Here is a 15,851-nt window from a genome sequence, read left to right as displayed (position 1 = left end):
TTTTTGAATATTTTTTTAGGGGTTTTGTGATCTTAATAGAAAACCCATAAAAAATAATAAAAAAATCATAACGCAAAAAATAAATAAAAAACAAAAAATATAAATAAACTAAAATATTTTCGCCGTTATCATTGTAAAAAAATAACCTTCTTGATTTCATTCATTTGTCAAACGGACGCATTAAGAATGTATTTGGATTTCAATTCCCCTCAATTCCAATTCCTATTGGAATGTTCAGATTCCAAATCCTATGCAAATAAATTCCAATTCCATTTCATTCCGTGAAACGAATGCGCCCTAAGTGTTTCTGAATGAGTTAAGCTTGTTTAACTTACCAGAACCTAAAAAGAAAATAATCTGTTTTGAGACTTAAAAAGCTGGGCAGAGATGGTGGTAAAACCGTGGCCAAATCAAAGCCACCACAGTTGCCAAAATCACATGGAAAACGATTTAAAAACAAATCCGAACCGAGATCATATGAAATTTTAAACACCATTTGAAGCCCCTAAACTGTCAAGATCGAGTCTCAAATGATAGTATAAACACCTAGATATTTAACTTAAAAACCATCACTTTAAAAACCCGTAAAACCCAAAGAACCGATCCCAAAAACACAACCCCCATGTATGTCATCTTTTTATGTCCAGGAATGATTTTTATAATGGGGTTAGTGTAAGCAAAGAATCTGTCCAAAAGCTGTTAAGAGTTTCATACGCCGCTATAAAAACCGAATAAAAGGTGTTAACGGGCCAAGCCGAACCGATAAGTGGCCATATTAACTTTTGGGTGTTTAAAACGATTTTCAGAACTTAAACATGTTTATTTAAGTCCTTAAATCTCGAAAAAACCTGCCCCAACCGATAATATAAAACCATGTATTCCTGGTTTAAAAAAGCGTTAGGCGAGGCGAGGCGTTTTGGTCCAAAAAACCGAAGCGCAAAGCGCTAGGCGTGAGGCGAGAGCTTCACGTACGTGAGGCGCTCAGTACAAAAAATACTAAAAATTAATTAAGTTGCAAAACACTTATACATTCTTAAAAAACGAGCTGATTAAATATAAAAAATGTATTACACAAGCGTTTAATGATAAAAGAAAGTATAAATGTATAGTAAAAAGGTATAATGAAGAAAACATACCTTGAGTCATAAAAAGATGTGTAATAATTAGGAGAAGATAAGTTTGAACTAATTAAAAAAGATGGGAGTATTAATCGAGGAGCAGATAAACTTTGAATATGAAAATTAAAGAGTGATTTGAGTTGAAGATAGAATGATAAATATATATATATATATATATAATATGGCTGGTAATGTTCCCAACGTTAATATTTTAAGCAAATGGTCCCAAGCAGTTACATTTTTAATTTAATTCAGACTGCATTACATGAAGCGCAGCCTCAAGCGCCTCACGCCTCACCCGCTAATGCGTCGCCTTAGGGCGCCTCATGTATTTTATCGCCTTACGTAAAATAAGGCGTTTTCAAAAACGCCTCGAGCGCCTCAGGCGCGCCTTTTTAAACCTAGCGTGTATTATAAACCATCCGAACCGACAGGCTCGTTAACTAAGAAAAAACTCATACAACCCAGGTGATAATATGAAATCTTTTTTTGCAGCCATAAATATAATAATTTGATGATATACAATCTGACCCAAAACTATTTTTCGTAAAACATTTCTTTAAAGCCGAACTAGAGCCTGAACGGGCCAAAACCGGTCCAGTACTCGTTAAAACAGCCCCGCGTATCATTTAAAAACCCATGGAATGTTTAAACAACTTATTTTTATATATTCGAACAGGTCTTAACATGTTTCATGACCAAAAGTCAGTTTTGCTAAAATTACAACAAAAGGGTATTTTTGGAACAAACGAAAACGGGTTATTCCTCAAATATAGAAAATATAAAAATATGTTTTTAAAACAGAATCTCATTGAAACATAACACACACACACATTGAAACCAGAAAGCTGATCAAATGCTGAAATCTTTTATAAAGTTTTAGCTAGCCATTGGATGATTATATACATACTCAATTGCAAGTGCACAAGAGTCAATCTTATCAGCTTCTTTGTATGGAATCTCCAGTTTAAACTCCTCTTCAATGGCCATTATAATCTCCACATTATCTAAGCTGTCCAACCCTAAGTCCTTCTGGAAATGAACTTCAGGAGTCACCTGCACATGTTTCAATTTAAACGATTTCGCCACCAATTCATAGATGTTTTATCATAGAAATCATCATTAATATGAAACTTTACTTTATGATGTGTGCCCTTAACCATATGAGACTTATTTTCACAGAAGATGGACGGACTAACACAAGCAGGTGAGCATATAATAGAAATTTTGACAGGTTTTGTGTACAAATAGGCCTGTAAACGAACCGAACGAACACGAACAAGGGCATGCTCGTGTTCGTTCATTTAACTTTAAACGAACACGAATGCTTAATCGAACAAATATTTGTGTTCATGTTCGTGTTCGTTTATTTAAAATCTAAACAAACATATATGAACATATATGAACAAACGTAAATGAACACAAACATGAATGAAGACACATGAACAAATAAAAAACCATTAAGTAAATGACTCATCCATATGATATTTAATTATTTTCTATTAACATGTAAACGAACAGAAATAGACGGACATAAACGAACGTTCACAAACATTAATAAACGAACAAAACACGTTTTCATGTTCGTTCGTTTATTAAATACACAAACATAAACGAACGTTCACAAACATTAATAAACGAACAAAACACGTGTTCATGTTCGTTCATTTATTAAATACACGAACATAAACGAACTTACTGCCGAACAGTTCACTAAACGTTCGCTTTGTTTACATATGCCTATGTACAATCCATAGATGAGATGATTCAGAGAATAAGTGTACAATCCATTCAGAGATGATTCCTGAAAGAAGTTAACAAAATCTTGATTTCCAAGACACAATCCAGCATTGCTGAAACAATGTGATTTTGCAGGGATAGTTTGCCAGATTGACATTGTGAAGATCAACACTAAATACCAAGAATAATACAGTAGAAAACCTTCAATTTGTCACTTCTCAGAATCCAAACAAACATAGATATAAACTTCAGATCTTTAAACCAGGCATAAAATTTGAGCTTATTCGAGGCTAAACTAAGCTCATAATAAGCTATTAATTAAAGATAAACATCTCAGCTTTTTATAAGAAACTTCAATAAGCCCTAAAACTTACCCAAACACTCCCTAATTATTCAAACACAAGTTCACTCCACATTTCACAACACTCAAAAACTGAAAACGCATCTTGTGAGCAAAAATCTGCTCTTGAAACGCTATGACAACCGAAAGCGGAGAGCCTTCGGTTGGCATCGGTGCGACTAAAACCGCACCTTTTATTGTGAGGACGAAACCGGGTTCCAACTCTACTTTGAGAAATCATTTGAAGAAATGCGTGAAGGTAGCGAAAAGCAGTTCGTTTCAAGGCGAAGCATCAACCGGAAGCAATGAAGTTTGGAATTACAATGTGAATACACTTTTGGATCAATTTTCAAAGTTCGTGATTCAAGAGGGTTTGCCGTTCAGCTACTTTGACAACCCTCGTTTGACGAGAATGATTCAAGAAACTCTCCAACCGCTTTACTGTCAAGTAAGTGGTACAACCCTTAGACGTAATTGTTTAAAGTTATGGAAAATGGCAAAACATGAGTTAATATTAGCCTTTGAAAATTTACAAACCGTTGTTAGCTTAACTACCGATGTTTGGTTCGCTCCACACGGTATACCGGTATCTTACCTTTGTGAGACCGCGCATTAGGTGGACCCCAATACGTGGCAAATGATGAAACGTACGCTTACGTTTGAATTGTTTGGATACCCGCATGACGAAGAAGATTTATTCGAAATTTTAGATGATGTGATAACAACTTTTAAATTAGAAAACAAATTTTTTTCGATCGCGTTTGATAACACTTCGTACAATACAAACGTGGTTGAAAAATTAATTTTAAAATGTAAACCGGTTTGTAACGGTGTTTTTTTCCATAGTCGATGTGTTACACATACTATTAATTTGGTTGTGCAAGACGGACTTGGCATTGAATCTGTTAAAGATTTAAAAACCGCTTTTAGAAATATGTTATGTGATGTTTTAAGATATAGTAAAGATAGATATGCGGATTATAGAAAATTGTGTCGCGAAAAGAATTCCACTTACTTAGGTCCGAACTGGGACATGCCTACTAGGTGGAATTCGACTTGTGTCATGTTTGAAAGCGCTTTACGACAAAGATCAACATTAGAATTGTTTCATGATAATCTTGTGGCGTGTGGTGAGGCTATATCGTTTGGAGGAGAGGGTTGGGCAAATGTTAAAGAAATAACCGAATTGCTTGATACTTTTAAAACCGCAATGACAAAATTATCGGGGGTTTATTATCCCACAAGCTCTTTAGTACTTCAAGAACTATTTTTCATGTGTAACCAGTTACGCGATTTTGAAAATAAAAATGACATGTGTACGGAAATGATAAGACCGATGAAAGCGAAATTAAAACAATGTTTTAGTCAACTACGTTGTATTTTTACTTGTGCCGCCGCATTGAACCCGTACCTAAATGTTTCCGGTGTTGAAGTTTTAATTGATAAAATAGCATTTGATTTGGGTTTGAATGATGATGAAATGCATTTTGCAAGAAATACCAAAGAACAATTTAACCAATGTTTTCAAAACATGTTTGATAGTTATCAATCAAAATATGTTTCCGCAACACACATGGCATCAGGATCAAGTAACGGCTTAAGCGTGGATCCGATGCTTAGTTTCTATAACAAATTGAGAAACGAAATTATTAAACGGGGGTGCACTCCATATAGCGAGCTAGAGAGCTATCGTGGAACGGATTATTTATCCACTATGAGTTCCGATGAGGTTAAAGCTTTTGATATTTTGGCTTGGTGGAAAGGAAAGGAATCCCAGTTTCCGATCCTGGCTACTATGGCCCGTGATTTACTAACCGTCCAAGCTTCGACCATAGCTTTGGAATCTGCGTTTTCTGTTAATGGGAGGGCTTTATCACTTAGAAGAACACGACTCAGTCCAATGGCGGTGGAAATGTGCATTTGTTTGAAGGATCATTTGGATGCGATGGAACGGATACAAAATGTTTCAAACCTTGAAGGTGAAACACAAGTGGAGGGAAATATACACGAGGAGGAAGATGTAGACGGTGACGAAGATGAAGCCGACGAGGGAGACTTGAGTATCAATTAACATATGAATTGTATTTCTTACCCCCTAACTCTTAAACCATGATGTGTTGTGGTTTAATTGTTTATGATGCAATTTTTACCTTAAGTTTGTGTTGAATGTCTGATGCAAAATTTTGACAAATAATCAAATATTTACTCTTGCAGTAGACAACATCAACAGTCACCAAAAGTACTTTAATACAATAAAAAGCAGTGTGTTCATAAAGTTTATAAAGTCTTTGCTTTTAGCTTCATATAAACACAGAAAGTGTCCAATTTAATTCACCTTGTATTGCCTTAATTGCATTATTGCCTGATTTTAAACTCTCAAATACAGCTTTCTGCTTGCTTGTCATTTTAATATCTGGCAACTAAATACTGGATACAGTTTAAGTTGCTGTTTTATTGTAGATATAGAAATATAAATAATAAGTGCTTACTTGCTGATCAATATTAACAAGCCATGCATCAATTTGTTTCGATTAATCTTCTTGCGCACTTTCTTCTTTTTTAGTTCTAACAAGGCCCGTTCTTTCTTCTTTTCACGAAGCAAATCTTTTGCAGCTTGTTTTTCAGCTTCGATTACATAACGCAAAAGATAAACCAATTATAATCTGTACAAATTGAAAAGCTAGAACTTTATCAAGAATGTTTTTATTATCGGGCGTGGAGCACATTAACTAGAAATATCTCAGGTTGGTTAAACTCATCTCATACCCTATCCAGGGTTCACAAAAGACCGTTCTAACTGTTTGAATAACCAATTGGATCAAACCAAAAATATTTGAAAAACACGCAGAGTTGAAATAGCATATTGCAGCTCTTAACTCGACAGATAAAACTGAATACGCAACCCTCTATTACTAAGGGACAATTGCGTATATCCCCTTATAAAATTTACTCATAGCATATTACCAAAACTGCATGTATCCCCTTCTTTAATACGCTTTTGCTAAATATCCAATAACCAACCAATTTGGTGTAAAAAATTGGTGAAGTGGGCTGTGTACCCTTTGATTAATAATAATAAAATTCATTAGCAAAACAAAACCAACAAAGTTTTTGTAAAAAAGACCAGAAAAAAACAACTTAAAAATTGAGTAAATATGAAAATTTTGGAAATTTTAAAGTTTTAATCAAAAAACAAGGGTGTGAAGTTCATATTCATAAGTTACTAGAAGATGGGAGCTTACAAGGTATAAACTCTGAACACATTAGTAAAAGTTCACAAGTCTGTTACATTGATCAGCATATGATCGATCAAAGTAGAAATTTTTAAGGAAAATACTTTTATCAAAAATAAATGTTTTTCGGTTCGGTTAAAGTTGGTTAACAAAGATAGCTTAATCGTAACCATATGTAACTGATCAGTTTGGTTGGTTTTTGGTTATTTTTTCGACTAACGGTTAGGTTATTGGTTATGGTTCGGTTTTAGCTCACCCAACAGCTATATCACGCACTAAATTGACTGACAAGATAAAGGCATTCCTAATCCGGATGATGTACTATGAACAGTGAATGACATTGAGGCTAAACCATTGTCTATTACTGTAATTCATATTTATACATCTCAACAACCAAACAGATACACATTCATTATCTTGCAAGTACTCTTATACTTACTGATTCTCTCAGTACTCATCCCAGTGACATTGGTTTACAAGTGAAACATAAATAGCATTGCAGCTAAACATTAATACAACAGTGCAGGTGCTATTCAGCTATGATATAATTTTCTACACAAACTATTTGGAACAAGCCAACATGATAAAGATGAACAAGTATGCAAGCATTGAACCTAAGTTATATACCTTAGTTGGTTTATTGGTTTTTTAAAAAGCAAAAATCTTTCTTATTTTAACTTTTTAAAGAGTTAAAAAGTTGTTTTCTTGAAGCCACATATCCTGGCTTTTTGAAAAAGCCAATAAGTCAATAAGCTGTTTTGAAACTCAAATTGGTTCGGTACAGGTATTTCGGTATGGTCGGCTTTAATACCCCTGTACGTTTTTCTCCTAATCTTCATTGATCGTATAAAAATTCATTCATAACCAAAGGTAATCAAGAAATCAACAATTTGTATGTCTCATACATAATCAAGAAACTGTAGTACCAAAACAAAAATGTCTCAAAAACCGTATCAATTTTATTGAAAAACGAGAAAGAAAGGTATTGCTACGGGCATGGTTGTAAACATCTCGACTATACGTCAATTAACCGCTCTCTACCACCCGACTAGCGATTAAAGCTGTTTAAAAAACTCACTGATCAATTTTACAAGATTATAAGATAACAATAAAACTTTAATAACTAACTTAATATATTTTAACAATAACGATTAAAATATATACTTTAAATATTAAATAAAATAATAGCTTACTATACCATAAAATCTTAACTATTGATATAGTATTTACTTTTTCTTAAAACGTCAATTACAAATACCTAATGTGCTAATTCATGTCAAAATTCCAAATAGACCCACACAACAACATATCATGAAACGGACCTAACTCATCCAACAAAATGTCATGATTACACAAATTAACAGTATGACCCAATATCATCTAAAAAATTATTCATAAATAAATTAGATGTGGCTCAATGGTAGAGCACTCACTTTACTAGTAAGAGGTAGGGGGTTCAAACCTCCCTTTCACCAATTTATATGGGAGATATGAGGGATGACCCTGGCTTGCCATGGTTCGAGTCCTAATCTCACCCGGTTTTACCGGCTCCTCACTGTCGTGTCATTAGGCGGGCGTGGGGGTCGGGTTTTATCCGGTGAATGGATGGACCGCTAGGGGCTCCGTCCGTCCGAAATAGTGGCCGGCTCGGGCTAGCTTTGACCAATGAAGGCCGCGTACGGAGTACCCAACTTTACTTATACTTAGTTGGTCGTTAAAAAAAATAAAAGAAGTAAGTATTTTCAATATAATATTGTAGATAACTTTTAACTCACTTGTATAGTTTATATTATGCGACTAATCTAAATAAGACAAAATTTCAATTGGCTAGTTAAATTGTCAGCTTCTGTAAAAGTTATGCACGTTGTCTTTTATCTCTTGTTTCGTGCATCTTTTTTTCTAGGTTTATTTATTTTCTTATTTTAACAGATTTTGATTTTTTTTTCCAAATCTTTGATTTTTATATCAGTTACTTTCACTATATTACATTAATTTAGAAGGGAAAAGCTTAAGAGATTTTTAACATGAATAATTGAATATTTATTTCAAAAGTCTGTTATCTGTATAATTAATCATTTTATGGTTAACTTTGATTTACTTAAATTCTAGTCTATATGATAAATAAGTGATGGTATGCAAGTAGTACATTGAAACAAAAGTCAACTAATCATAGTAGCAACAACTTACTACGTTTCATGTAACCAGATTATTTTTAGGTTTTACATGTTTTCCAAATGTAGTTATATATATATAGTAACCGTTTACATTAAAACAAAAGTCAGCAAATAATAGTTGATTAATTGCTTACCAAGAGCCAAACATCATAATTTCGACAACTGCCTCACACTATCACCGCCACCCACCATCCCTTATAGTGAACGCCTGATCAATGCCATGGAGGTGTGAGTGAGATGTTTGTGCCGGTAAAAACAAAAATTAAAACCCTACAAAAGTTAACCATGGTGCGAGGGTAGGCAAAAGGGACATAAATCCTTTATCACGCTGCCACATAAGCTCACGCCTTAGGTGCGTGCGGAAAATGCTTGTCGCATGGTTTTAGAGAGTAGCTATTACTTGTTAGATACATGTTATTTATTTACACAATAACTAAAAGTATTACTAATATGGCCCGTGTATACAAGCAGTAAATATTTAATTAACGAGTAATAAGTCAAAAGAGTGTGACATTTGTGCATTGTGAGACACCTAATATGCCTTATTTTCTCATTTTGTTTTAAAATTCCCCTCCCTTCAATTATATAACAACTTCAGTGATTTAAAAACCAAACCATGCTTAAGCATGATCGACTAAATTACTAGAAACTAATGTGTCAACGGTTAGGTTACTGGTTAATGGACCCCACACAAAATCAAACTAAAAAGGCATGATAAAAAATTAAAAATTGTTAATGCTTACCTTGTCTTTTAATTTGCGCAGGTCTAGCGTTCACACCATGCAAAATACTGTTCTGGTTGTGGAGGGGATAACTAGCTCAAAACAAGGGGAACACCACTTAGTTGTAAGGTTAGTTTTGGGTTGGTTAGTTTTAGAGAGAAGATTTTTTCTCAAATACCCGTGTATATGTACATGTACAGTTCCGTATCTGTATTCGTACGTGTTTATCGGGTACGCGTATAGGTACCAAATTTACTGATTATAGGTACGGGTATTACGAGTACCAGTACCGGTACCCGTTTAGAATATGTAGGGACTTTTATTAGGTTTTAGCACTCATGACTTAACTTTCAAACGAGATTTTCAAAATATAATATATATTGGTTGAATAAGTTCATTCTCAATCTATATGTGTATATTCGTATATTGTGTATTCGTATATTTTTATTTCGTGTATTTGTAATTGTGTATATCATTAAATAACATGTATAAATTTTCTCTCTTGTTTTTTGTAACATCTTACTTTTGGTTATAATAATAATATAAATTTCGTTTATTTCATAGTGGGTCGTTATCGGTTTAGATGAACAGAATATGAGTTGGTCTAGTGTTGGGTGAATAGATATGGGTTATGGACTTGGGTATGAAAGAAAGAAGGAAAGACCATGAGCTTAAGCCCATGATCCCTAAATATATAAACCATAATCACCATTAATTCCCTCATTTTACACATATTCCATACACCACCAAAACACACACTTAAGCTCTCTCTCTCTAGCCGAAACATAGAAGAAGAACCGATCCCGATCCAAGGTATGATAGTATGATATTGTATGAGCTTAAACCCGTTGTATATAATCACAAAACGACGAGCCGACACCGTTACATCGTTAAAGTCACGAGATTCGGGTGGAATCGGGTATAAACCGAACCTAAGATGAGCTTAGGGGTCACCCTTGCTCAGATCTGGGTCGAACGGGACGAAAAACGATGAAAAATGGTGAAAATACGTTTTTTCGGTGAGTTTTACGGTATTCCGGCAATGGCGGCACCAGAAAAACATGTACGAGGTTGTCAGGGAATGTTCTGACATTCCCTGACCTAACCCTAGTTCGCTATGGAAACCTAACGAATTAAAAGGTGATTCGTTAGTTGATTCGTATAAGGGGGGCATAACGAACTAGCTCTAGTTCGTGTCTGATTCGTTAAGGGAAAGGGTAACGAATCACCCTTGATTCGTGATAGTTAGTTCATTAAAAGAAATAACGAATTAGAAAGTCCAATTCGCTACTTGGACCGGTTCGCTACTTGGACCGGTTCGCTATAGAACATCCAATTCGCTACTCGGATCCAGGACCCATACCCGGGGAACGGATCCGTGTTTCTTCAATGACTTTACAATAATATGTTCTACATTGAAGTTTATATACAAATTTTACTAAACTTTCTCCTGTTTTTCATCTGTTTTATATAATTTTTAGGAAAATTGGTTTTAAATAATCCTAAATATGCCCTATTGGTAAATAACGGTCCCAATTTCAAAGTTGGCTGGTGACTTTACCAACTAAAAGGGAATTTTTTTTAAACGGACCGCGACTAACGGAGGCTAACTCCGTTAGTGATTTTCTAACGTGGCACGCCTACTTGTCAAAATTGATTACATAGGCGGCTTACTTGGCATCTGATGATGATGAGTAGGCACATCATCTTTATACATTTGTCAAAAGTCACAAATCAATATAAACCCTAATCATTCAAACCCAAAATTGATGGATCAAAAGCCTTTGTCAATTAAAATTGACAGAGGGTTTTTGATCAGGGTGTGAAGACGACTAGAATGCATAAACATGTTTACCCCATTGAAAACGAATCGAAGGATTTATGGCTCGTCGGAGCTCCGATGGTGACGGCGTATCAACACACGGCAAATCAATGGGGTTCATTTGAGTGGGGGGAAAGTGGATGGCGAGTGAAAGTTGTTGTACTTGAAAACGAGTAACAACGTCTGCTTTCATAGTGTAAATCCCGTGATTCCGTCAGCGATTTAAGACTCCTTTAGGAAATGATTTGTAGCCTGTAAAAGCGTAATATAGGCCGTGTCCATCTCAGCTTGGGGTTACGAATCAAAAGATGTAATTAACTGGTCGTTTCAGTTTTTAATTTGTCGTTAAAAGCTCGTCGGAGTAGATTGCCGGAAATATTGGCCGGAAAAACGTGGATGAAATGATGAAGATGGAATTTATAATTCAAAGTTTCATTTTATACCCTTGTACCTTGAAAGAAAACCAAAACCACCCTCAACTTTTTCCATGTAAGCATCCACGTATTCGCCACATAAGCAATTCTTGACAAGTAGGCATGCCACGTCAGAAAATCACTAACGGAGTTAACCTCCGTTAGTCGCGGTTCGTTTAAAACAAAAATCCCTTTAGTTGGTACCGCCACCAGCCAACTTTGAAGTTTGGACCGTTATTTACCAATAAGGCATAGTTAGGATTATTTAAAGCCAAATTTCCTAATATTTATTGTGTTGGCTAAATAACATCACATCATTAACATACTATCCATACGTCACCGGTCACATAGGTCTTATGACAAACGGAAAAGATAGTTTGTCAAATCATACACAATCCATACAAGTTGTTTGACATACAAAAGCGACTCATGTTATCACTAACAAAGTCATAAAGCTCATACGACGAGTTCCACATCATACAACTCATATGACATCATACAACACGTATGACATCATATGACCCGTATAATGTGACCGATAAGGTTAATCAATTAGTCACATGTCTCTTTGGTTCAAATGCAACATATTTGAGGATGACATACTTTTGGCATCACTCTTTTTTATTTATAATCCGTCGTCAAATACAATTTCATTGTAACGATAGATTTTGACCGAACCATTTGATATAACTTTATGGTTTATATTGGGGATTTACGCGTGCACACGCTCTTTAACTTGCCTTTCAGCATATTAAATCATTCCTTTTCTTCAATTATAACAAGTGGTGTTCAAAAATAAACACATTTTCATATAACTACGGTCACTTCTATCATGATCAAGTCAATTCGATAATAATCGTAAACTAGACGTTCCATTTTGGCCTCTTACCTTGTTTTCATGTCGACCGTCCATGTTATTTTATTTTATATTATATTATAATTATAATTATAATCACTCATAAATGCTAAACTATTTATTACATTACAACTATAGAACCGTTACTATTATTATAAACATTAAACACCATATATAAATCCAACTATACAACTATTTAAATTTTAAACACAAAATAATTCAACAACTTTGTCTTGTGTATTAACTTTGCCCATTAACTCAGAAAAGTAAAAAGGCGATGAACTTTTCAATTAATGTAGATCTGTCTTTAATCTTTATAGCTCAAAACTATAGTAGAGTCCGTAATCATAATTCACAAAAATTAAATAAGTCTGTTGACATAAATTTAACAAAAATAAATATGAAATATGAAAGAAAAAATCACCAAAATAGCCTCGTTGACCAAATAACTATGAATATAGTCTTGAATTGTCGACGACAAGCAAACAACATGCAAAAGGGTTGAGTACTCGACGAGTAATCCCCGCCTCTCCAACTAGGTCGAATATATACTCGCAACGTCCATGTCGACCGAGTTGGTAGCGCATAGCGATTTTTGCAACCACACTAACCTAAAACAACGTCTACGTCCTCCTCTCACGCACCACTGGCAGTTCTTCGTCCTCGAGAACCAAAGAGATCAAATAGTCATTTAACAAGTTTCATGATTCTTTTGATAATTTTGTAGTCAAAATGGCTATTAGGGTGATTTATACAGTTCAATGCTAACAGGTCACAAAAGTCAACGGTTCGGATTTGACCTCCCGAAATCAGCAAGCTTTCGTGATCTGTTAGCACAGAACGACTTCACGTTGGAAAGTGAAGGTCTTAAATCGCCGTTGTCAACCGGCGGTTTCCCTTTCAAGTTCCACACCCGGTGAGGACTCGCTCGCACTAACGGACTCAAACAAAAAACCAAACCGGAAACACCACTCTGTCCACCCGTCCGCTTCACAGTCTGACGCGACGGAGTCTTCTTCGGCGTGTTTTTAAAAGACTCCGCCGATTCATACCCGCTCGACCCACCACTAACTTCTTCTTCATCATCAGAGGACCCCACGGGTGACACGCCTCGGTCTCTAACATACCGCTGCTTCCTTACAGACTCGTTCACATAAACCGCTTTATTCTTATGACGAGAGTTCGAAAACCACATTGGAGAAGATGTCACCGACGTTGGCTTACCAGCAGCCCCACTCGGCTCGCCAGAAGTCGACTCGGGATCACCTTCACGAGCATTCGATTTGAAAAGATTTGAAAATGAAGAAAACCGAATTAAACTGTTCTTCTTTTTATTCCAAGAGCCACCACCGCCGATGCAACCGCGACCTGTGTTAATTGTTACTTGTGGAGAGTTGTAAAACCGTTGGTCTGAGAGACTGTGGTCTAACCGAGGTTTGTTGTTAGGCCGTTGGACGGTTGTAACAGAATTAGTCCTGTTATCGCCTGAACGCGGTGGATGTTGATTCGTATTCGTATTCGTATTCGTATTCGTATTCGTATTTGAATCCGTTTGGTTTCGAGGTTTTGACTGGGCTTGAGCTTGAGCTTGTTCTTCTGCAAGGATTACGTTTAGAAGGCGTGGATGTGGATTCGTATTCGTATTTGTATTTGTATTCGTATCCGTATCCGTTTGGTTTTGAGGTTGTGACTGGGCTCGGGCTTGAGCTTGTTCTTCAGCACGGATTACTTTTAGAAGGCGTTCACGGAGACAAGAAGCGCATACGCCGACGATGCTACTAAGATCGGAGTTGTGCTTCTTACACCTCATCTATAGATATATGAACTCGTGTTTATAAGTTAATATGTAATTGCGTACATATGGTGGTGGCTCAGTCGCCGTCAGTGGTGGTGGTGGACTGGTGGTTGAACGTGAGCGGTGAAGGTGGAGAATGAGGTTTTACAGTCTGGTGTGTATAGAGAGTATTATAAAGGGGCGAGTATTACACTTTACCTCCTTATAGTTTTTCTTTTATGTTATTTTACGGCTACTACTTTTGGCTTCTTATTCTTTTAGAGCGAGCATCTACAACGCTACACAACCATCATGTTAGTTTCTCATCATATTCTAAACTCCATTAAAAAACACAAATGTTTTTTTTCTACAAAATCCAATTAAATTGTATTATTGTGTGTATATATAAGTGTGTGTATGTGAGAGGAGAACCATCTACAACTAGTTTGCAGACACTAACTTCTCATTCATACGAGTAGGGGTGTACACGGACTGAACTGGACTGAACGAGAGCATGCCCATGTCCGGCTGGAAGCTTTTGATGAAAAAACGGACAGTTCACGAACACTCTACCGAACGAAAATTCATGCACGTGTCTGTCCATTAAGAAATTAAGTTTGTAAGTGTCCGTTCATTAATATTGTAAATGGATGTTAATGAAAAATGATGGAGAAACAGACACTAATGGACAAACGGACATGTGAACATTAATGAACCACATACACTAATGAACAAACATAAATAGACATATTAATTCCAAACATAAATCCAAACAACTTTACATATAAATTTGGAATTACACAATATAATATCCAAATATACTTAAGATATATCAGACATATGTAGTGATAGAAAAGTGTGATTAGTAACATTAGAAATTCAACAATTAAATTACAATACTGGATGGATTTAAACTCTTAAGATTAGGGATGAGATCAGGAACGTACCGGTACCGATCCCGAAAATACCGGTCCCGAAAATTATGAATTCTTGGTACCGGTACCGGTACCGAAATATTCGGTTCGGTACCGGTACCGGTACGGGACCGGGATTGAAGGCAAAAATTCGGGAAATACCGGTCCCGTCCCGTACGGTCCCGGTCCCGTACCAGTACCGAAACTCAAAAAGGTGGTATCGATTCGGTACCAAATCGGTACCGATTTCGGTACCGGTACAACCGGTACCCGTACCGATTTTGCTCATCCCTACTTAAGATACCGGACGGACGTTACCGGGCGGACATTACCGGATGTAATCGGACGACCTTTACCGGACGTTCACGAACACTATCGAACGGACCTGGCCCTTGTCCGTGTTCATCCGTTAAGCTTACCGAACCTAATTTTTTTGTCCATGTCCGGTTTGTTTATTAAACAGATGAACATAAACGAACTTATTGCTGAACAGGTGACCGGACATCAGCCGGGCATCCGGTTCGCTTATACCCCTACCTACGAGTGGAGCAAGGCCCCATTCGAACGCTCTGCGACCTCATCTTTTGCCATGAGCAAACCTCTAATGGATGATTCTGTGAATTGGAGGTGCTCTTGGAATCGTGACATCCCCGGTCAACAGTCATCATCCACGTTGATAAACTATATTGTCATGTTTTCTTTCAACATACATTTTAGTAACTTAAATGTAAGTTTTATAACTGGA

At 36.1% G+C, this 15,851-nt stretch overlaps 1 protein-coding gene across 1 annotated transcript; it reads right to left on the bottom strand.

Moving 5' to 3' along the window:
* Positions 1 to 13,199: 13,199 nt before the first annotated feature.
* LOC143544320 (uncharacterized) lies at positions 13,200 to 14,228 on the bottom strand. Its single transcript, XM_077036441.1, has one exon. It carries the CDS (start codon positions 14,226 to 14,228, stop codon positions 13,200 to 13,202), a length of 1,029 nt encoding a protein of 342 aa, XP_076892556.1.
* Between the last annotated feature and the right edge of the window lie 1,623 nt (positions 14,229 to 15,851).

The sequence above is a fragment of the Bidens hawaiensis genome, unplaced genomic scaffold (genome assembly GCF_021521415.1).
Source record: "Bidens hawaiensis isolate Kalapana, Puna unplaced genomic scaffold, B.hawaiensis_p1.1 tig00013528_1, whole genome shotgun sequence".
Taxonomy (NCBI): Eukaryota; Viridiplantae; Streptophyta; class Magnoliopsida; order Asterales; family Asteraceae; genus Bidens; species Bidens hawaiensis.
This window is presented reverse-complemented; position numbering and strand designations above follow the sequence as displayed.